At 42.6% G+C, this 23,465-nt stretch overlaps 1 protein-coding gene across 5 annotated transcripts in view; it reads right to left on the bottom strand.

Moving 5' to 3' along the window:
* Nucleotides 1-23,465, bottom strand: part of ARID4B (AT-rich interaction domain 4B) — an 851,761-nt gene that overhangs the window by 503,249 nt on the left and 325,047 nt on the right. For all 5 annotated transcript variants that reach the window (XR_016311497.1, XM_089668527.1, XM_089668528.1 and 2 more), the window contains one exon: nucleotides 14,255-14,474. Coding sequence is in view for 4 of the 5 variants with exons in the window: in XM_089668527.1 (XP_089524653.1) it covers nucleotides 14,255-14,474 (220 nt within the window). In the remaining variant the exon portion in view is untranslated. The remainder of the gene's footprint in view (nucleotides 1-14,254; nucleotides 14,475-23,465) is intronic.

Below are 23,465 nucleotides of genomic sequence, written 5' to 3'. Positions count from 1 at the left end.
AGTAATTGCTTGTATGCTGAAAACCTTTAGGGCCTCTGTCTTTTTGTCATGAACGTAAGCAAAGTGTCAAGACACCGAATGTTTATCAAATCCTTTTAGGATGTGATTTTTGTGCTCCCCAAGTCTGATTCTTAAAGTGCGGGCCACATAAAGAAGGCCGCAAGGGCAGATAAGACCATAGACTACATGCTGGATACCACAGTTGATAAACTGTTGAATTCAGTATGCCTTCCCATCTGCACTCATTACATCTTTCTTGTGGTGCCACATGAATGGACAGGCCCCACAGTTTGCTACCCCACAACGACAGTTCCCTAAAATTGTCATAGTACAAATCAATGTCCACTTACATGGTAGGTAGATTGTGCAATGAAAATGGACCCCATTCAAAGTCACTATGCTTTGAAACCGCAAGGTCTCAAAAGGTGGATATGAAAGGGGTCCCTTTTCACTGATCAACCTATAATTTAAGTGGACATTGATCAGTACTATAACAGGCATGCAATACCCTTTGTACTTACATAGAGGTTATGATATTATGGTGAATGTAATCCTGGAACCATTGGACATTTAGTAGCTCTGTAATCACAGGACAACCTTGAATCCAACAATACCTTCATGAATTCTACAGACCTGCCTTTACATTCAGGTATGCTTTTATGGACTTACCCTAGTGAGGTTACTGTTCTATGAAGTCCCAGAGTTCTATATATTTTTTAAGCTTTTCGTTTGCTTTTCACCCTGTAGTCTGTTGGGATCTTCTTTGCCAGTCTCAGTGTGAACATCCATGGGCCAGGCGCATATATTTTCTGGTAACCTCTGTGGGTACCAACAGGCCATGACAGACGCATTTAAAGGTAAGGCTGCATTTGATCCAAATGTATGTATGTATAATGGGTGGTTCTATCTTTTCCAAATAAACCATTATGTATATATGAGCTATTGCTATTGTTTATACTCATCTCAATATATTATGTTACAGAACATACCATCCTCCTCCATAACTCACCCCGATGAAAGAGTGATCTGAAACGCATTGGGTTTTCCATGGATGATATTTCAGTGGGAAAAGGGGGACATCTTATTTAAGAAGTTGATCATATTGGATCCTTCCAAACAATGTAGCCGTTAGCTTGAAACCATATTGCTTTTGTTGTTTTACAAATTACATAACTGTGTGTCTTAATATTTTGTAGGGGGGCGTGACCAGCTTCGCATGCAGGTTGTGTGTTCGGTGAGCTCAGCTCTGCAGCCTGTTAATTATCCTGTTTAGCACCTTGTTCTCTAGCTACAACGGCATCTCGGGTCCCCAGGGTATGCTCCGACCCCCCTGCTGTCACTTAGTGCCCCAATTATCCTGATCTGAGATGGGTAAAAGGGGGAAAGAAATTCGGGCCTTACCTGAGTCGGCTGGGCAAGATGGCGGTACCCTAATTCGTGCATCCAAGGAGAAGCAGAGGGAGGCTGCTCAAGTTCTTTGCCAGGCCGCTCACCAGGGAAACTTCCCAGAAATAACTTTTGGACTCCACTACTGATCCAGACTTAGACTGTGCAGGCTGCACACATATCCCTCTTGCACTAGCAGACCGAGAGATCCCATCCTGCAGTCCCGCAGCGAGTATCCCTCCATCCCAGTCTCATGGGACACAGCCTGTTGTTTCCATTAAAGATCATCCTAAACCCTATATGGGGAGGGGCATAGTCACAGATGGGGTGCTGTTTTTGCGTGAGTGCTGCTTTTGATGGAGTGCTAAGACGCAGTTGAACACAGCAGTCTAATCATGGCTTCTCTGCTTTTCACAGGTAAATGCTGCTATCTCCTCTCCACTCTAAACTGTAACAATGCTTAGACTCCTGCTAATTTTAGTACAAATAGTGTATATATATTTTTGTCTAGTCCTCACCTCTAGTTGCACTCTTTTTATGACTGTGGCCTGTGTCTGGTCTGTGTTTCAGAAACACCCCCCCTATTCATGTGATCCTTATCAGTTCCTAATTGGGGTGGAGAAGAGTGCTCATTTGACCATCACCCTATAAATTTAGATCAGCTCATGGGGGGTGGTAACAGATCAGGGGGGCATAGTCACAGATGGGGTGCTGCTTTTGATGGAGTGCTAAGATGCAGTTGGACACAGCAGTTTAACTAAAGCAGGATAACTCAAGGAGCAGGAAGACACAACAACGGCAAAAAACTCTACTGCATGCTGGACAGACTGCAAGCAAACACCCTGGGAAACATCTCTTACAAGTCTGAGTCCCACTCCGTGTACCTTTTAATATGTCTCCTTTACTCCTCCTTTTCATATTACTATCCTGCGTTCCCAAAATCTCACTTCTTTACCCCTCTGCTCCACCCCAATACTTGTACATCTCACCCTTACTGCTACCATCTCCCTACTACTGCTCTCCATCACCTCCTGCTGATACTTTAATCTCCTGCTGACCCAAACACCAGGACTGAAAGGCATGTACACTAGTGTACATCCCGCTCCCATCTTACTTTCCTTACCCTTCTTCTCCTAACCTCTGGGGATATCTCCCCAAACCCTGGTCTTCCAGTATCTCACCCCCACACCAGGCATCCTCTTTCTTCCGGGAATAGCCGCAATCCCCTCAATTTAATATCGGTCCCCGTGCTCCCAAAAACCACCCTCCCTTTTTCATGTGCGCTCTGGAATGCCCGCTCTGTCTGTAATAAGCTCACCTCTGTCCATGACCTTTTTGTCTCCCGCTCCCTTAACCTACTAGCAATTACAGAAACCTGGCTTCAAGCAGCAGATTCTGCTTCTCCCGCAGCACTTTCCTATGGAGGCCTTCTCTGGACCCACCCACCCAGACCCAGTGGTCGGAAAGGTGGTGGAGTTGGTTTGCTCCTATCCCCACTGAGCACCTTTCAAGTCCTCCCTAACCCTCCCTCTCTATCCTTCTCTTCTTTCGAGACTCACTGCATCCGGCTGTTTTCTCCCATTTCTCTGAGGATTGCAGTGATCTATCAGCCTCCTGGACCGGTGTCCCGCTTTCTTGATGACTTCTCCGCCGGGCTACCCTACTTTCTCTCCTCTGAACTACCCACTATCATTCTCGGAGATTTTAACATCCCCATTAATGTCAACAACCCGGCTACATCCCAACTATTCAACATAACCTCATCTTTTGCATTAGCACAATGTATACAGTCCTCCACTCACTTTGATGGAAATACATTAGACCTTGTTTTCTCTCATCTTTGCACTCCCTACAGCCTCACAATCACCCCCTTTCTTCTCTCTGAAGACGAGGACACTGTGAAGGTGATGAGATTGTGATCAAACACCTATCCCTCAAAGCAGAAAACAATTACCCACAGAAACCTTCACAACGTGAACCCTGCTCCTTTCCACTCTGCAACTGACCGCCTCTGACAGAATCTCTCCCCTGTCCTGCCCTGCCCTGGTCACTACTGTCTACAACAGTTCGCTTTCATCCACATTAGACTCACTTGCTCTTCTAACAACACGAAGAATCAGGCCCCGCCCGTTACAACCTTGGCAGACTGACGACACCAGAAATCTTAAACGACATAGTCGTGCGCTGGATTGATTGTGGCGTAAAACCAAATCTCAACAAGCATTCACCCTATATAAATCTGCTTTCTTAACATACAATTCCTCCCTTCATGCTGCCAAACAAGCCTACTTTGTCACTCTTATTAATACCTTGTCATCCAGTCCTCGTCGTCTCTTCTCTACTTTTAACTATTTAACTATCTACTTTCTCCACCTCCACCCGGTACCTCACTCACTGCTCACGAGATTGCAAATCATTTCAAAAAACAAGATTGACGCAATTTGTAGGGGCATCGCCACTGCACAGACATCCATCCTACTTAGCATACCTTATATTAAACCTCCCTCAACACTTTCCTCTTTTGACCTTGCTACTACTGAAGAGTTCCCTAAGGTTTTCTCAGAAGCCCGTCTCACTACCTGCCCCCTGGGTCCTGTCCCCTCACAACTACTACGGTCACCCTCTTCTTCCATCCTATGCTCCTTCACTCACATCTTCAATCTTTCCCTCTCTACTGTTGCCTACCCCTCCCCTCTAGAGCATGCACACATCACTCCCATACTTAAAAAGCCCTCCCTGGACCCCACCAACCTGGACAACTTAAGACCCATCACCCTGCTGGCATTTACCTCTATACTCTTAAAATGCTTAGTTTACAATCGCCTGAGCTCCCACCTCACCGACAACAACCTTCTTGACCCTCTACAGTCTGGCTTTCGCTCACTCCACTGAAACTGCCCTACTAAAACTCACTAATGATCTACTAACAGCTAAAACCAATGGCCACAACTCCGTACTCTTACTTCTTGACCTCTGTGCGGCTTTTGATACGGTTGACCATACCCTCTTCCTCAAAAAATTCCACTCTCTTGGCCTCAGAGACTCTGCTCTCTCCTGGTTCTCCTCCTACCTATCGCAGCGCTCCTTCAGCGTTACTTATAACGCTGCCTCCTCTTCTTCACTCACTCTTTCCGTAAGGGTCCCCCAAGGTTCTGTCCTTGGACCTCTTCTCTTCTCCATCTACACCTCCTCCCTTGGTCACTTGATAAACTCCCATGGCTTTAAGGACCATCTCTATGCTGATGACACACAAATCTATCTTTCTACCCCTCACCTCACCCCTTCAGTCTCCTCTTACTATCCTACTAAGTGACATATTGGCATAGATGTCACTCCACTTCCTCAAACTCAATCTTAAAAAACTGAGCTCTTAGTATTCCCTCCAGCCCACGCCCCCTCCCCTGACTTCTCCATCAAGATCAATAACACAATCATCATTCCCTTCCCTCATGCCAGGGTACTAGGTGTAATTCTAGACTCCCATCTGTCCTTTCAGTCCCAAATCCATTCACTGTCTAAATCTTGTAGACTTCACCTCTGCAACATCTCCAAGATACGCCCGTTCCTAACCTTGGAAGCCACTAAGCAACTTATACACTCTCTTGTTATATCTCGCCTTGACTATTGTAACTCCCTCATTGGCCTACCGAATCGCAGGCTATCCCCTCTTCAGTCTATTATGAATGCTGCTACCAGACTCATCCACCTTACTAACCATTCTCTATCTGCCACCCCTCTCTGCCAATCCCTTCACTGGCTTCCCATCGCCCAACGGATAAAATTCAAAACATTAACAATAATGTATAAAGCCATTTATAACTCTGCCCCAAATTACATCACCGATCTTGTCTCTAAATATCACCCAAACTGTACTCTCCGCTCCTTGCAAGACCTCCTACTCCCATGCTAGTCTCCAGGACTTCTCCAGAGTTTCCCCCATCCTCTGAAACTCTCTACCCCAATTTACCAGACTATCGCCTACTCTGCTCACTTTTAGGCGATCTCTGAAAAACTATCTCTTCAGGGAAACCTATCCTCCGCTAATAATGGAATCTTCTACTCTTCCAACCAGTCCATCCCCCCCAGTTACTACCTTTTGTACCACTAGCCCCTCCCTCCTAGATTGTAAGCTCCAAGGAGCAGGGTCCTCCTATCCCTCTTGTATTGAACTGTATTGTTGCTGTATTGTCTCCCGTTATATTGTAAAGCGCTGAGCAAACTGTTGGCGCTATATAAATCCTCAATAATTATTATTATACAGTATTTATAAAGCGCCAATAGTTCACTCAGTGCTGTACATTACAGAGGGGGACAGAACATGTGACAGAACAATACAATGCAAAACATGAGGGGATTGAGGGCCCTGCTCTTTCGAGCTTACAATCTAGGAGGAAGGGGATGGTGGCACAGGAGGAGATCGCTGTGGGGGATGGAGTGGTAGGAAGAGTGGAGGAGGTCGGCAAGTTAGCAGGGGGTGGGGTAGGCTTCCCTGAAGAGATGGGTTTTCAGGGTGCGCCTAAAGGAGAGGAGAGTAGGTGATAATCTGGTGGGTTGGGGCAGGGAGTTCCAGAGGATGGGTGACACCCTGGAGAAGTCCTGGAGGCGGGCATGGGAGGAGGAGACCAGGGAACTAGAGAGATGGAGGTCTTGGGAGGAGCGGAGTGTGCGTGCTGGGCGGTAATTGGATATTAGGTCAGTGATGTAGTTCAGGGCAGTATGGTGGACGGCTTTGTACATCAGCGTTAGGATTTTGAATTTGATCCGTTGCGCAATCGGAAGCCAGTGGAGGGATTGGCAGAGGGGGGTGGCAGAGACGGAGCGGTTGGAAAGGTGAATGAGTCTGGCAGCCGTATTCAGGATCGACTGAAGCGGGGATAGCCAGCGGCGAGGCAGGCCAGTGAGGAGGGAGTTGCAGTAGTCGAGTCGTGATATGATGAGGGAGTGGATGAGCTGTTCAGTGGTTTCTGGAGTTAGGAACGTGCGGATTTTGGCGATGTTGCGGAGGTGGAGTCTGCACGAGTTTGTTAAAGTTTGGACTTGGGGCTGGAAGGATAGGTTGGAGTCCAGAATGACACCAAGTACTCTGGCCTGCGGGGCGGGTTTGATGGTAGCGTTGTTGGATGTGATAGAGAAGTCAATGGGGGGTGGTGTCCGGGCTGGGGGGAAGACAAGAAACTCGGTTTTGGAGAGGTTCAGTTTAAGGAAGTGGAGCGACATCCAGTCTGATATATCGCTCAGCAGGTGTGTGATTCGGGCAGAGATCGAGGGGGTGAGGTGAGGGGTTGAGAGACAGATTTGCGTGTCGTTGGCATAGAGGTGATAGTTGAAGCCGTGAGAGTGTATGAGTTGGCCAAGGGAGGAGGTGTAGATGGAGAAGAGAAGGGGCCCGAGGACAGATCCTTGAGGAACCCCAACAGAGAGGGGGAGTGAGAGGGAGGTGGTAGCATTATAGGTAACGCTAAAAGAGCGTTGTGACAGGTAGGATGAGAGCCAGGAGAGAACAGAATCTCTGAGGCCGAGGGAGTGTAGATTTTTGAGGAGGAGGGGGTGGTCGACTGTGTCGAAGGCCGCAGAGAGGTCAAGGAGTAGGAGCACTGAATAGTAGCCATTAGCTTTGGCGGTTAGCAGGTCGTTGGAGAGTTTGAGTAAGGTAGTTTCGGTGGAGTGTAGGGGACGGAAGCCGGACTGTAGGGGATCGAGGAGGTTGTTGTCGTTGAGGTGAGAGCATAGGCGGGTGTAGACTATGCGCTCGAGGAGTTTAGATGTAAATGGGAGCAGGGAGATGGGTCTGAGGTTGTTCGGGTCATTGGGGTCCAGGGAGAGCTTTTAAGTATGGGGGTGATGTGTGCATGAATAATAATAATAATAACCCACCCTTAGAGAAATTCTGTCCACAGTCACTTCATGCACCTCATCTGTAGCAGTTTTTACCGGGGAGGTGAAGGGGATGAGGATGGGATTGACTCTGGTGTGCCAAGATATGCAGAAACTGTGGGATCGCACCACGGCCCTGGAGGGGAGAGTGAGTACCCTGGAAGATGATTGGCAACCATTACATAGGGACGTGCGATATGTGCAATCGATCGCTTCTACTAATGTCTCTAGATTGGAAGATTTGGAAAATTGGTTATGCTGCAACAATGTGCGTGCAGTGGGTATCTTGGAGCGCGCTGAGGGTAAAAATCCTGTAGCCTATATTGAAGCCTAGCTAACCTCTACCTTTGGCAGTGATACATTCTCCCCCATGTTTGCAGTAGAACGTGCACACAGAGTCCCAGCACGTGCTCTTCCGATTGGCACTCCTCCTTGACCCTTTTTGTTTAGGCTCCTCAATTACTGGGACAGAGATACCATTCTCTCCAGGGTCAGAAGCAAGGGTAACCTATCAGTTGACAATGTTCAAGTATCCTTATTTCCAGATTTTTCTGTGGAAGTTCAAAAGCAATGCGCAAAATTCCTGGATGTCAAGAAACATCTTCGGGCATTGGCCTTCAATATGTCATGCTATATCCGGCTAAACTTTGCGTGCTTGCGGATGACGCTTCCGACTTTTTTGATAATCCTAATGTAGCCTCACAGTGGTTGGATGGAGCTTGGCAAACTCCCCTGGAACCTAACCTTGGTAACCTGGTTGATCCTTAGTGCCTTAAACTCAGCTTAGCAGAACAGCGGGGTATTGCTCTCACATTTCCTTCACTTTTTGTATCTGATTTTTTTGTTGGGGCTCCTCTCCTCCTGGACTTTCCTTACATTTACCTGCTATGTGCTTGTCCATGAGACATTGTGTAAACCCCAATCTGTATTTGGTCCTGAGGGGACCTTTTGGCCTCCTGCCAGTGTCTTCAGTTAATATATTATGGCTCTGTTGGCCTACATGTTGGTAACAATTTCAGTATTCTCCCTTGTTTTGTTTATGGTTCACCTGGGATGTCTGTGTTTAGTAGAGTGCATGTTGCTGGGTTTATCTTCCCTGCTTCCTGCGGCTGTCCTCCTGGTCACCCTGACCCATGTGATCTGGGTCCCCCCTACTGCCTATCCACTCATTGCTACACTCAGGGGGAGTTATATCTGTCCACGATTGAGTTACCCTTCCGATTTTATCAATATGTCTGTCTCCCATATAGAATTGATGTTTTTATCCTCGAATGTAAGGGGCCTGGGTGATAAAAACAAACGGGGTGCTGTCTTTCATGTGCTTAAACATTTTAAACCCTCTGTAGTATGTTTGCAGGAAACCCATTTGAAATCTGACAATGTCGGTACCCTCCGCTTTCATTTATTTCCCATACAATATCATTCCTTCTACTCCATGTTTTCTAGAGGTGTGTGTATCCTCATCTCTAACTCTGTTCAATTTGTTCATGTGCAGGAGTGGATTCATGTGGAGGGCAGGCATATTTTCCTATTGTGTACTTTGCATGGGTTTCGCTGCATAGTGGCTGTAGTATATATCCTTCCGCCCTACTCTTCAGAGGTCATTTAACGCCTAGATCAATTTATGGGCAAACATCCTGATGTTCACATATAGAAAAAAACCTCAGCGCAATATGGTGTTAATATGATTATACAGTGATGTGCTGCCCGCATAGAATGTGTTCCCACATACAGTAAAATAAATAAAGCGCATATGCAGCACACAAATAATGCTCTAATATATGTGTTATAGGTAAATGTATAACAAACATTTATCATTATGCGTAGTGAACAGAAATACTCAAATAAAGTTCATCACGTGGATGTATGATACTGGGCGTGATTTATGATGAATTTGGCACTTAATGTTTCATTTTCTTTGATGGACACATGACTATTTTTGGAGAATTTCAACGCACGTTTGGGTACATGCGTTTGTCACTTATGACACAAGGATTTGCATGTTTTTGTATGTATATTTGGTGTTTATTTGAGTATATCTGTTCACTACGCACAATGATATATGTTTATGGTATATATCTACCTATAACACTAATATATTAAAGCATTATTTGTGCGCGGCATATGCACTTTATTTATTTACATCCTCATGTTCCTCTATTGGCGTTGGGTGATTATAACAATTGCTTACTCCCTAGCTTGGATAGATTGCCCTTGGACGGTAGGGGCAGACAATTATCCTCTCAGCCTATCCCATTTGCTAATTTATTGGTGGAACTGGGCCTCCGGGATGTGTGGCGGATGAAGTATCCGACAGCAAAAATGTTATTCACGTTTTTCTGCTACTTAGGTCAGGCTTTCAAGTATAGATTTGGGCCTTGGGAACATGATTATCCTGCCATATGTGTTTGATGCTGAATATGAACCCAGGACTCTGTCAGACCATGCCCCTTTCTGGGTCAAGCTACAGGTGTGTTATACCCACTCTTGTCCGCTGTGGAAGGTGAACCTATTTTGGTTGACACGGTTTCCGGAGTTCGAGTTGATTGCGGGGGAGTTGTCAGACTTTCCGCAGCGGAATGAAGGCTTGTCCCCGCCAGGAGTGGTTTGGGAAACGATGAAGGACTTCCTGCGGGGCTTGATTATCCGGGTGATTTCAGCGGTTAAGCATAGATCCAGGAAATGGGAGGAAAAGGTACAGTTAGATGTTCAACAGAGGGAGGTTCAGATGATCCAAGTCCCTGTAACTGCACCTCCTGGAAAGAAGCCCAAGCCATTCAAGTGGCAGATAAGAAGCAATATTTTTTGCAACAAAAATATTTTGAGGAGGGGGAAAGTACGAGGCACCTTTGTGCTCTTGTGGCGAAGTCACAAGAGGTGTCTACTATAGACAAGATTGAGGATGCGGATGGAGTGATCTGCATGAGTCATGCAGAAATCCTGAGAGTTTTTCATCACTTTTACGATGATTTGTATGCTTTTAAAACTGTAGCCACCCATTCTGAGCTTTTGCAGTTTCTAGACACCTGCTCTTTTCCTGTCTTATCGGAGACTGACCAGAGAGAACTGGAGATGCCAATTACTGTTGAGTTATCTGAAGCTTTGGCAGCCAGCCCCAGTAATAAATCTCCGGGTTCAGACAGATTGCCATTCGAAATCTATAATAGATACGGTGCGCAACTCCTCTCGGCATTATTCAATGTCCTGAATGCAGCCATGGATGGAAATGGTTTACCCCCCTCCATGAATTAAGCTGTTAGTATAGTATTATTGAAGCCTGGAAAAGATTGATTAAAACCTGACTCCTACTGACCCATTTCCCTTCTGAATACAGATGCTAAATTGTTGGCCCGGGTTCTAGCTACTAGACTGGCGCGGATTTTTGGTAATATTGTACACAAAGATCAGTCGGGGTTTATTCCTTCTAGAGTGACGGCTAATAATATTCATAGACTTTTTTTGAATTTGCAAATTCCGGTGGATAGTCCTAATTTTGTCTTTGGAAGTAGCCAAGGCATTTGATAGTTGGAATGGCCTTATTTATGGGATGTATTGTCTAGATTTGGCTTTGGAACCAAGTTCATTATCTGGGTGTGCGCCCCTAATGCCCGAATCCGGGTTAACGGAGATTTGTCAGATTCATTCAAGCTGCAGAGGGGAACGAGGAAGGGCGGTCCGCTCTCGCCCCTTTTGTTCACTTTGGCATTAAAACCTTTATCGATTTTGGTGCGACAATCTCCGGACATTGTCGGTTTTACAAGGGGTGTTCTTTCGGAAATGATATCCCTTTATGCTGATGACACACTGTTATATTTTGGCGATACTTCCACATCCTTAGATGCTGTTATGTCCCTTATTAAACGCTTTGGTGGATTTTCCGGCTTTAAAATTAAGTGACAATCAGCGTTGATGCCTGTGGATCCTGTAGAACTCCCCCTTCCGGCCTGTGCGCAACACATCCAAATAGTATCTACATTTAAGTATTTGGGGGTGGTAGTCTCTCCTGATCCTAAGCAGTATATTTCTCTTAATCTTTTACCTCTACTCCATCAGCAAAAATCAAATTAAAATGATTTGGGGCCCACAACTTCTTTATATTTTTCATAATTCTCCCATTTGGATTCCTAAGAAATGGTTTAATCATACAGAGACCCAGTTTAGGTGTCTTATTTGGGAAAAACAAACGGCTAGGATAAAATTGTCCACGTTGCAATAAGGCAAGGAGTCGAGGAAGCTGGTGGTTCCTGTGCCCATACTTTATTTTCTATGGCCCAACTGCAGCAACTGGTTGGCTGGGATACGCCTGATAATACTGATCCCATTACAAGTTTGATTTCCCTTCCTGTTCGCAGCATTTCGACTCTCTCGTCTTGAGATGGCTCTACCAGTCCTTCCAATTCAAGGCTCCAACCGCGGACCTCTCGAGGCGCATCTGGAGTATGGTAAAAGCGTCCTTTCATATTACTGGCTTTCTTTCCTGTACTCCCTTGTGGAATAATCCGCATAATATAGAACTTGCTAAACTGGAGGTTTTTTTTTCACTCTCTTATCTCACATTGACAGACTCAGTTTGTCTTAAGGATGTCACTCAGGCAACCCAGAAGGGTATGAATTCTCAGGTATACTCCCAGCTGTTGCCCACAGTACAGGATCAAGCTAGTCTCTGGAGTAGGGCGCAGTGGTCCCAGGAATATTGGAGAGTTTGCTGGAGATGTCTGGGGTGCTGCCCTGGAAACTGTCCCGGGAATTTCCCTTTCTCCCTCTCATAAATTATCTCAATTTTTTATTCTCCATCGAGCGTATAGGACCCCTGTGCAACTGTATCGGTGGGGCAGGCATGGTTCACCTGATTGTCCGAGGTGTAGGGTCCAACAGGGCGATTTCATTCATATGCTCTGGCGTTGCCCCAAGTTACATAGCTATTGGAGTGAGATTCTTTAATTTATTTCTCTAGTATCGCAATATACTGTTCCCCAGAATCCCTTGCAATGTCTGTTGGGGGCACTGGACCAAGAACTGTTTCAACCAGGAGTGTATATTATGGTATCTAGACTTTTATATTTGGCTAGGAAGTTGATAGCAATGTACTGGTTATCATCGGCTCCTCCGACTAGTAAGCAATGGGTAGATTGTTAATTCTTTACTCCCGTGGAAGAAACTCACGTACCATCATCACAATGCTTATTGAAAGTTCCAGCAGGTATGGCACGGTTGGCTGGATACACCTGAGCTCGCCCCCTCCTCAATTGATAGTGGACCGACTTTTGCAGGTGTGATATTTTAAATCAGGTGTGTGGCCCACTCCGAGTTCCCCTTGAGGGAGTTCATGTGCATCTCCCATTCTTTCTGATGAGACGTCTCGGGTGAACCAGAGGTTGCTGTGTTTTTTTATTGTTTGAAGGTATGCTTTAGGCTTTGTTCCTTTCCCCCATTTCTGTTTACATCTGGACGGGAAGGAATTAAAAGGAAAAAGCAAGGTATTGTCAAGAAAGTCTTGGATCCTTGTGGTCTCTGTTTTGTTTGATTACTATTTCTGTTATTCTGTCCATTACGAGATCTGCATATCCATGTTGTTCTATTTATGTGTAATCCTGCTATTGCAGTGTCATTGTGGATTCTGTAAGTACTGTTCCATTTTCTCTACTGTCTTGCCAATAAAAGTTGCTTGGATTAAAAAAAAATAAAAAAATATATATTGTCATAAAGTCTTGTAATTTTAACTATTTCTTTTGAGTTGCTTATAAAGTCCCTCCTTTTTGGGGGGGTCCCTCACTTACCAGTTCTAGTAGATGCGTTCCAGGGAACAGTCAGCGTGTGTTCCAGGATGTGGAAGCACACCGCTAGCGGGGTAAACAGCCAGTAATAGAACATGGCATGTCCCCACAACCATGCACCCTCTTTCATGCTATACATCATCTGTGGAGGCACATTTGCAGACTTTACATCCCAGTTTTGTAGAGGAGATATGATGATGGTGAGAGAAATATACAAGCATGTCTTATAGAAAAGTACACGGATACGTGATCATAAGGTATAGAGCCTATTATGGCAAGCAATTTACATATATCTCCCTTTATGAAATGAGATTAATGTTATTTGTATTTATGGAATGGATTGTTACTCTTATCCAAAATGTTCGATCTTTTATCAGTTAACTTTTTTTATAGTGTATAATTCTAAGTTTGATCTATTTGCGTGCTATTACGGTCTAGAATGCATGTGATTATATATAGTAAGTGCTGTTATGCGGTTTATTTTTGTGCACATAGAGTTCAGTCAGTGGGCAATGTCCCCTTCTCTCTGCTTCCTAATGGCAGATGGGTGGTTAAACCAATTGATGCTATTTATATAAGGAGGTAGAGATCTTGGAGACACCAGCCATAGCTCTGAAGAAGGGGAGTAATTCCCCCGAAATAAATCAGACTTGTATAACTATTGTTTTGATCACCTCAAAAAAAAGTGTTTGAGACAATGCGCTAGGTGTTTGCACCCTCTTTTTTGTGTTTTATAAGTTGATTTATATTCATATACACAGTGCAATATATTGGTTATTTACGTTTAAGCACATATTTAATGATTTGAATGCAGCTGGGCATTTATTCATTTTCTCACTAAGCGCAGTGAATAAGGATTTTTTGTTTGTCATCCCTCACAATTATTACCTGTTGCATCACTTACCTGTTCCTTTTAAATTGTAAGCACACACAATCAGGGCCCTTCTAACCCTTTTGTCTACAACTGAAACTGTGCTGTCTCCCTTTATTTTGTAAAGCACTGCACAAACCATTGGCACTATATAAATCCTGTAACATAATATGGCTAGGCATAGTTACAAAACATGTTTTTACATTTTATGGAAATATTGTGTCCAGCAGATTGGAAAAGAATAAATGGATACCAACATGTTCTCACTTGTGAATACAACAGGTGAACGTGTAAAAAGCTTTGCGATTGTTTGAAATTTAGTTGAGCAATAAATAATTTATAGACTTACCAAGTTCTGGGCCTCTTCATTTAGAACAGAAGTATCTACACAACAGTCAGTCTTAACACCAGCATCTTTCTTAATAGTTCCATCATTTTTGGTTTCTTGTTTTAGGAAATTTGTACTTTCAAGATTAATATCCTTACTTGATTTTGGATTTTTCTTTGGCAGGGCCATGTGGAAACAAATATTGGTGGAAGAACAGTATTCTTCAAAGCCATACAAATACCTATAAAAATTAGGGTAAACATTAATGTAAACCTGTCATTAGGCAAATATAAGAGCTGCAGCGAATGCCCCCTGTATGAAATGCTGGTTGCATGGTTGTTACTTTAAACCAATGGCTCTAATACAGACCTGGAAAAAGTATGCAGATAAAGACAGTCAGAAGTGCTTATATGCATACTTGTTCCAGGTCAGTGGTTTATAGTACTGAAGAAAGGGGGCAAGCATGACATCCAGGAAAGTACCATTCTCAAAACAGGATACTACTGTCCACATTCCTCTAATGACAGTTTTCTAGTAAACTATAGCAATTGTAATACAAATCCTTAAATAATTTTTAAATAAATGCAAACAGATTCCACAAACTAGTATAATTGAAGCAGTTTAAACTCATATTCGTGGTAAATGTATTAAGGAAATTATTGATAACAGACACAAACCAGGCTGCCTCTCTATTATTAAGACAGATTTGTGGTACATTTGTGACCCCTGTACCTGTAACCTTGTAGCCAATGGCATGGCAAATTTTTTTAGTTTCGGATAGAGTAGGGATAGAGTAAACCTGTTCGTGTGTTTTTTGCTATTTCCTGTTTGAAATATTGGAACAAGAATTTGCTCCAGTGTAAAATCAGATGGATTCATAAATTAAATGCCACCTCTTTTCCAAGACTGAATGAATACATGTCCTTCAAGCCATTCCTATAGGGATTTGTATCAGGTAGTTGTGGAAAGGATCTGTGACTTTTTCCACCCCTTTCCCCCTTTTTCCATCCCCCTTTCCATTTTCTCCACTTAATTTTTTTTCCTTGCACAGTTAAAATATATGTATTGTATATAATTTCACGTATTTACGTTTATTTAAATAACTTTGTAATAATAAAATGCCTGCACTATCATTCATGTCCTCTTGGTTTTCTCCCTGCTGATGTTTCTCTTCTGTTTTTCTATTCATCAATATGTCACTTCTTTTTGTGCCCTTTTTCCCCTCTTTTCTTTCTATTCCTTCTGTTTTCGTTTTGGTGTCTCTGCTGCTTTCACGTCTCCCCGGTACACGGGGGTACTGCGATTCCAGTTTCATGGGTGTGGGGGCGGCGCAGAATTGGTCCATCAGAGATAGGCTTGGTTGCACTCTGTCCTGGCCGCTCCCCTCCCTGCTTAAGTTCCTGCTTAGGTTCCGTGCAGGCATAATGCCTTTTGAGCATCTCTGAGGAAGAGATGACGATTGGTCTTGAAACACGTCAGATGTAACGCATGCATGACTGATCTTCATATTATCAGTACTATGCCACCAACTTTTGATAATACCGCTACAATTTTTGTATTGCAACTTATGTCTTTTTTAAGATTGTATAAAAAAAAAATTGATTGTTATTTTTTAACTACTGATTTATTAGTTTATTTATTGACAAACCTGTGCCTTCAAAGTCCCATCAACAAGAGGACTTCTCTACTGTGTGAATGTGATCAAGGACCCTAAAACGGCCCTACTTAATAGACCGGTGGAGAAGGCCCCTTGACACATGCAGACCCTAATTCACTTTAGGTTTCTGGTGGCCAAAATAGCAACTGCTACCGCCTGGAAGAAGCTGGTGGTGGAGTTGGCAGTGATGAAGCGCAAGCTTACCTGGATAATGATTAATGAGAAGTTAGTTAGTATACTTCGTAACACTACACCAAAGTTTGAGAGGGTCTGTAATCCTTAAATACAATACTTACAAATTCCTGCATGAAAAGTGTTTAGTTGACGATTTGAGGGGCGGTCAACCTATCTCGTCTTGCTCTTCTTCTCCTTTTCTTTACTCCCTTCCTTCGATCTCTTTCTTTTTCTCTTTTCTCTCTACTTCTGGAACCATTGTATGCTAGGGGAGGATGAGCTCCGCTTAGCGAGAGCTTAGCTAAACTGTTTATACCTCTGCCCCTCGATGCGAAGCTCTATCACTCTATGGTAATTTAGTCAATTTTATGATATCATTGCCATTGACAATCTTTCTTAGTACTTTATGACCTTCAACAGGTTGGTTTTAAGGTTGATTGTAGTTTTAGTTCCTATATACTTACTGTATATAGCCCATGTGGCATTACCACCTTCTCATTTGTGGTTGGCCACCTCCAACTGGGCCATGTGTTGGCTGAAGGCCTTTCTACTGTCTTCTATTTTTTTGTATTGCATGTAAAATTTCAATAAACATTATTGAAACATAATCATTGGTATGTGCAGGTGCTGTCTCAAACGACATAGCAAATCTCACTTTTTCTTTCTATATAGAGAAGTCATACTGGAAGACCTACTTTACTTAGATAGAGAGGCTATAATTGTCCAAATAGGACTCTATTGTAAATTTATGATATGAAAAGGAATTTTTTTTTTTTATTGGGAATAAAAGTTATAGTTTAGGCCTAAGTGGTTGAGTTGGGTGGTAAGTAGGGCGCACCACCTCCATTTTCTTGTATCTTTAATTCCAGCACAGCTTGCTATCTGCATATGGGTTAATGAAAAGCAGGTTTCTTTGTTTAACCACTTCCAGTCTGGACACTTTTACCCCCCTTCCTGTCCAGGCCAATTTTCAGCTTTCAGTGCTATCACACTTTCAATGACAATTGCGCGGTCATGCAACACTGTACCCATATGAATTTTTTATCATTTTTTTTAGACAGATAAAGCTTTATTTTGGTGGTATTTATTCACCACTGGGATTTTTATTTTTTTTGCTATGTAAATTAAAAAGTCCCAAAATTTTGAAAAAAGTGTTTTTCTTATAAAATTTTGCAAATAAACAGTATTTCATCATAAATCTTGGCCAAAATGTGTTCCGTTATCTTTTTAGTAAAAAAAAAAAAAAACCAAATTAATTTATAACCAAAAATTATAATTTTTAAACTTTTTTTTACATTTTTTTATATTATTTTTTTTTTTTAACATACTGTCACCCTAGCAGTACAGTGTCACCATGGTTTCACTGTACTACTTATGGGGTGTGGTGAAGATTTTTTTTTTTTTTTTTACACTGATTGCTTTTACACCCATAAAGGCTGTAAAAGCAATAATTTCTCCTTCTCTCTAGCTGCATTCTTGCAGCCATTGAGAACTACTGTGTGAGCTGTGATTGGTCACAGCTTGTCACATGGTACAAGGCTGTTGTGAATAGCCTTGTACCATGTGACCTCTGTGATCATTCACAGATTTCACACGTAGTAAGCAATGATGTCAGAGGTGACATCTTGCTTACTATTCTGCATGTGATCACATATCGGGACCTCGCATAGACTGAGGTCACAGCGGGCACCGGATCGTGGTGCTGCGCACTCCCAGGGAGCGTGCACAAGCAGGGTGCGGGGAGGCCGTTTATAAATGGCCACCCGACCCTGCACTGCCACCGTCCAGCCGTTTATATACAACGGCCGGACAGGAAGTGGTTAACCCTTTCTCTGCCAGAGCCCCGTTTGCTTTTTTTTTTTGCACAGGTTTAAAAAATCATTTTAGCCCTAAAGATCGTATAAAACCTTCCAAACATTATAGATTTTCTGAAAGCAGACACCCTATGCAATATTGGTGCAAAGGTCTAGGAAACAATACAGTACAAAAAATTATTTTAGGGCACACAAATGCAATATATTTTCCTTTTTTTTTCTAAAAAATAAAAAAGATTAGGTTGACGTCAGGAAATAGATACCCAACATGTCAAGGCTTAAAATCGCGTGCGCCCATGAAATGGTGACAAACTTCAGTACATTATATTTTCCCATAAGCAATGATTTAAAAACCCCTACAATTCGCCAGTCTAGCATTACCCAGGAGCTCTGGTACTACAATACGTAACATGTATTACAATCAACGTTTTCGTGTGTAGGCAGCCCCTGACAAGGGGGAGGGTTATGTGTAACGTTAAACAGTTTAATTATAAGTTGGTGAAGCAGTTGCTTCTATCTGATGGCCTGCTTATCAAATATATACACCCTCCCAGTGGCTACAGCCACTCAACCCCCCCCCCCCCCCACACGATGTACAGACTTGACAGCAAAAGAGTTAATACAGATTGTATTTGAACAGCTGATTTTCTGGCTGTGAAGGCCAGGGAAAGACAGCTTTATAACTGGAAGTGACGAAATCTTCACGGTTTCTGGCTTCAGTAATCACAGATCGAGGAATGGATGTACATCCATCTGTTCTGCGGGAAGCCATCCGAACCACTTACCACAGTCCTGGAGGATGGAAGAGACAACTGACATGCATATTATCTAAGCTGCCACTGCTTGGACCAAGGGGAATAGTCTCTTCATCCAGATGTGTTCAATCTGATACACCAAAAAAAAGGGACAACAAACTACCTCAGTTTGTTGCCAGAACCAGGGATCTTCTAGCTGTGGCCTTTACAACTTGGTCTCAGTTAAGGCTATTTTTTTTATAAAATATAAATTTTTATTAAGGGCCAATGCCCAATTTTAAACTAAAAACAGTAACAACTATAACACTTTATGTGTAAACGTTGCAATAAAAGGAATCTATCATTAGCATAGAAAAAATCAAAATCAGAAAAAATATTAACATAAGTGAACAGCATGTTAATCTGCACAATTTGAAAACATGAATCAACATAAACCTGCACATCATTAGACTACATTATTTGTCAAAGGCATATTGCTTGAAAAAGTGTCTGGACTATACATGAGGAGGGGGAGAGGGGGGAGGAAGCTTACCAAAGGGAGAGTGATCCCATGGCCCCCAAATAGAGTGAAAATGACCTGAATGTAAGGTATTCCACTTCCCTAATTTCAGAGATCGTTGTTAAAAGGTGATTTTGTGTGGGGACATCTGCTGATTTTCAAAATCATGGTATCAGCCTTCTAGTGGCTGTGAGAATATGTACTCCCAACCGTTTAGATTGTTTGGGTATACCCCTAAAGGGTAGGCCCAAAAGATAATGCAACGGGCCTAGGGGAAGGACAACAATGAGTACTTGTTACAATACCGTTTGAACCATGGCTCAATAACCCGCAATCTGTGGACAGAACCAAAAAATGTGTGCCAGTTTACCTACTTCTCCCATGCATCTCCAGCACTTATCAGACAAAATCAGGGTTAAGTGCGCAGAGCACTACAGGGGTCTTGTACCAATGCATCAACACTTCATATAAGTTTTCCTTATATACAACACAGTGAGGTTTTGGCAGCAGAATCCCATTACACCTGCCATTATTTCAGAGAAATTGAACATTGGAGTTCATCCTCCCATCTCTTCATATATTGGTGGGCCTCTCAACAATAGACTCCTTATTGAGAAGCAGTTTATATAGAGAAGTGATAAGGTGATGCTGGGAGGGACCCTTGATAGCTATCCTCCTGAATTCTGTGGGGTGATCAAGCGTTAAGGAGTAATTCAGGGAGCGGAAGAAGTGACAAAACTGCAGGTAAGTGTACCTGGCCGACACAGGTATTGTGGATTTCCATGCCCTAATCTCAAATGATCAAACTCTACGTGAAACAGGATTGACAGAGATGGTGGATTTGGAATATTCCGTTAAATGCCCAAGGGTTCATCTGTGAGTAGGACAGACTGACTATCTGGGAGCTCTGGATTATACAAAATGTTCAACAGTGGAGAACACATGGACAGTAATTGCTGAGATTTCACACAAGATGACCAAACCTTGAGGGTAAATTTCATAGGCTCAAGCAATGGAGGGAGGGGAGAGAGAGGCGGTGTGTAATAAAAGGGGCGTAGTAATGAACATGTGTGGATTGGATAAATATAACAATTCAATCTCTGCCCATCTATTTTGAGGTTTCTGGGTGAACCATGATAGCGTTTGCCTCAGATGAGTAGCTAAGAAATGCTCGCTGTAACGTTTGCAGTTGAGCATGGGGGATTGCAATTGGCAGAGTATCAAAAAGGTAAACTAGCTTTGGCAAAATTGACATCTTTAAGACATTTACTCTACCTAAGAAAGATATCTTATGGGAGTCCCATTGGTTAAGAAGGGTATAAATTTCCCAAAACAAAGGGGGTAGTTAGCTTCATACAACTGAGCATAAGTTGGAATAATATGGAAAACAAGGTATTTAATAGCCGACATGCACCAGGGAGAGGTCTTGGGATGGGATATTAAGGGGCATAGCTTTCATCTCTTTTAACTCTTTCAACTGAAGATTTGTAAGAGTTTATGCAAAGCAGGCAATAAGTGAGGTTTAGTTATAGTTAGGAGAACGTCATCTGCAAAAAGTGAGAGTTTGTATTCCTTCCCCTTCACAGTCACTCCTGCTATATCAGGGTGTGCCCTGATCACCACTGCTAATGGTTCAAGACATAAAACAAATAGGGGTTGTCTAGTTCCATTTAGCATGGGAAAAGTATCGGATGTGGCATAGGGGAGTTTGACTTAAGCGTGGGCCGAGAATATAGCATTAAAAAAGGCCCTTGTATTCCCACATATCGTAATAATTCAAACATATAAGGCCATCCCAACCGGTCAAACTCCTTCTGGGTATCTAGGCTTAACAATAGTGCCGGCATTTGTGAATCATGAAGAACATCAACTAAATTGATTGTATGCCTCGTATTATCCCGTCTGTGTCGCCAAGACAAATCCCACCTGATCGATATGAATGATTCTAGGAAGCAGGGGAGCCAAACGATTTGCTAAGATTTTCGTAAAAATGTTATAATCTGTATTTAATAATGCTATGGGTCTGTAGTTAGCTGGGTCCTTACATTTGTGCCTGGTTTGGGAATGACTGTGATATGTGAGTGCTGAAATTGAGAATGGGGAATTTCACCGTTTAACAAAGAGGAGTAAAATTCCAAGGCAGGACCGACATCTACAATAAATTGTTTATAATATGTGTTAGAGAATCTGTCTGGTCCCGATGTTTTGTGCGTTGGTAACTTCTTAACAGCTGCACATAATTCCTCCATAGTGATGGGTGCATTAAGGACTATCCTATCCTCCCTTTTCAATTTGGGGAGCTGGAGAGTTGAAAAAGAAGCGTCAAAGGTATCTTTATGAAAAGGGGGATGTACATCCGGAGCTAAGCAGTTATAAAGCTTACGGTAGAAATCTCCAAATACTTGAGCTGTTTGTTGTAGGCACAAAGTAGGAGTGTCATCTGCCTTAAATAGAAATTCAGGAGCGGAAGGTGTCGAGTGAGCTTTCAGTTTAACAACTAACATCCTTTATTTATGTTTATTAGCGTACTGATAAAACTTCGGTTTCATCCAAAGCAGTTGCTGCGCGACAGAGCTGTCTTAAGTTGATCCTTAAGTTGCATCACTGATCGAAGTTTAGATACAGAGGCCGAGTCTATTAGCTTTTTTTCCGCGTGAGCCAATTGGTTCATAAGATCATCTTTCTGGTGGAGCCTAGATTTCTTAAGCCGTGAGCTTTCCATAATAAAGCGACCTCTAATAAACGCTTTGTGGGCTTCCCACAATGTTGAGGATACTGACACAGAACCTGTATTAAAGTTAAAAAAATTCACGCAGTGCTTTCAAAAAGGAAGTGTTGACATCTGCGTTTCATAAAAGTGTATATTCCCCCCGCTTCACAATCCCTGGCTTTAAAAACATGGCTGTTGAGACCCAAGTCTTAAAAGGGCAGAGGGATTTTTGAGTATGTGATTCCTACATTGGTAAAAGCAAGAAAAGCCACTTCCAGGAAGATCTAATATTGAATCTGGAAATCTTACTTTCACTGGTGTAAGTGCAGTCAATTCAGCTCCAGAGATTATTCTGTTGTGCCTCACATTCTGGCACTTGTAGAAACAGGTCATGACTAGAATGTAGTACCTAGCACTCAAAAAGGAAAGGCTTCAGCCTTATCCATCCTCTGCCTTTGCACTTCCTTTGATATATAAATATTTGTCTGATGTATTGTCAAAAAAGTGCCAGGGAGAGGATAAAAATGAAAGGAGACAGGATAACCCTGTCTTGTTCAGCTAGAAGGTGAAGTATTCTGACAAGGGTTCCTTAACTATAGCTGCTGTGTAGGTCTAGAGTAAATTGTGTCTATCCAGGACTGCATGTTTGGCCAAAGTACAAAGTGGCTGAGGGTGAGTTTTAGGAATTGTCAGTTGACGAGGTCAAAGGCCTTCTCTGCATCAGTGGCCAAGTGGGATCTTTTTTTTTTTTTTTTTTGTTCTTTAATCACTAGCTGTCTGGGACAAGTTTGTAGTTCCACATACATGTTAAAAATAAGCATTTTTAATGCTAGAAAAGTACTTAGAACCCTCAAATGTTATATATTTTCTGAAATCAGAGGCCCTGGAAAATAACATTACGGCTGTTGCAAGGGAAAGAAACTATTGAAAACCATCCTCCGCAGAACTTGCACTGTCCAACACAGAGGGGTCACTAACAGTATGGAGAATGAATCTTTGTTTCTGAGCAACTTTGGGTTGCTGTCCTTTAAGATGTGCCATAATCATCCCTTGGCAAGCTCCTGCTACTTTTGGACAAGACCTCAGATTTGATTCTTCAGTCATCTTAATGGTCAGACTAAAAACCGGAATGTAAGAACTCTTTACTGTGCAGTAAAATGCCTGTCACCACACCATGTGTGAATTCAGTCTAATGCAGGCTATAGAGCCAAAGACAGAACTCTCAAGGCTGGAGAAGAGCTGGTCATGTGACATAACAGCAGGCTCTCTTGTATTCAATAATGGTCAGAGTTCCAAAGCGGTTGTACTGTTGCTTTATAAATTTTCCCTAAGTGGAACCTCTGCATGTCAATCCCAACTAGAGTCCACATCTTCTATTTTAGACAACCACTGCTATTAGTAATCTGGGTAATTTTGACATCCACATAACATTTATCTTTTGAGTTTTATAAGGTTTCTCATCATAACAGATATCTTATTACCACATACAGTAAGTGATGACACAATTTTAGTGTATACAATTTTAGTGTTTATTTTTTAGTGTAAAAAATCTTCATACCCCTCTTAAAATGTCAGGTTTCTGTGATGTAAAGATGAGACAAAGATAAATAATTTCAGAACTTT

This window comes from Staurois parvus, unplaced genomic scaffold, assembly GCF_062004578.1.
Source record: "Staurois parvus isolate SC_StPar_1 unplaced genomic scaffold, SC_StPar_1.0 ptg000059l, whole genome shotgun sequence".
Classification (NCBI taxonomy): Eukaryota; Metazoa; Chordata; class Amphibia; order Anura; family Ranidae; genus Staurois; species Staurois parvus.
Note: the sequence above shows the minus strand (reverse complement) of the source record. Positions and strands in the feature narration are given on the sequence as shown.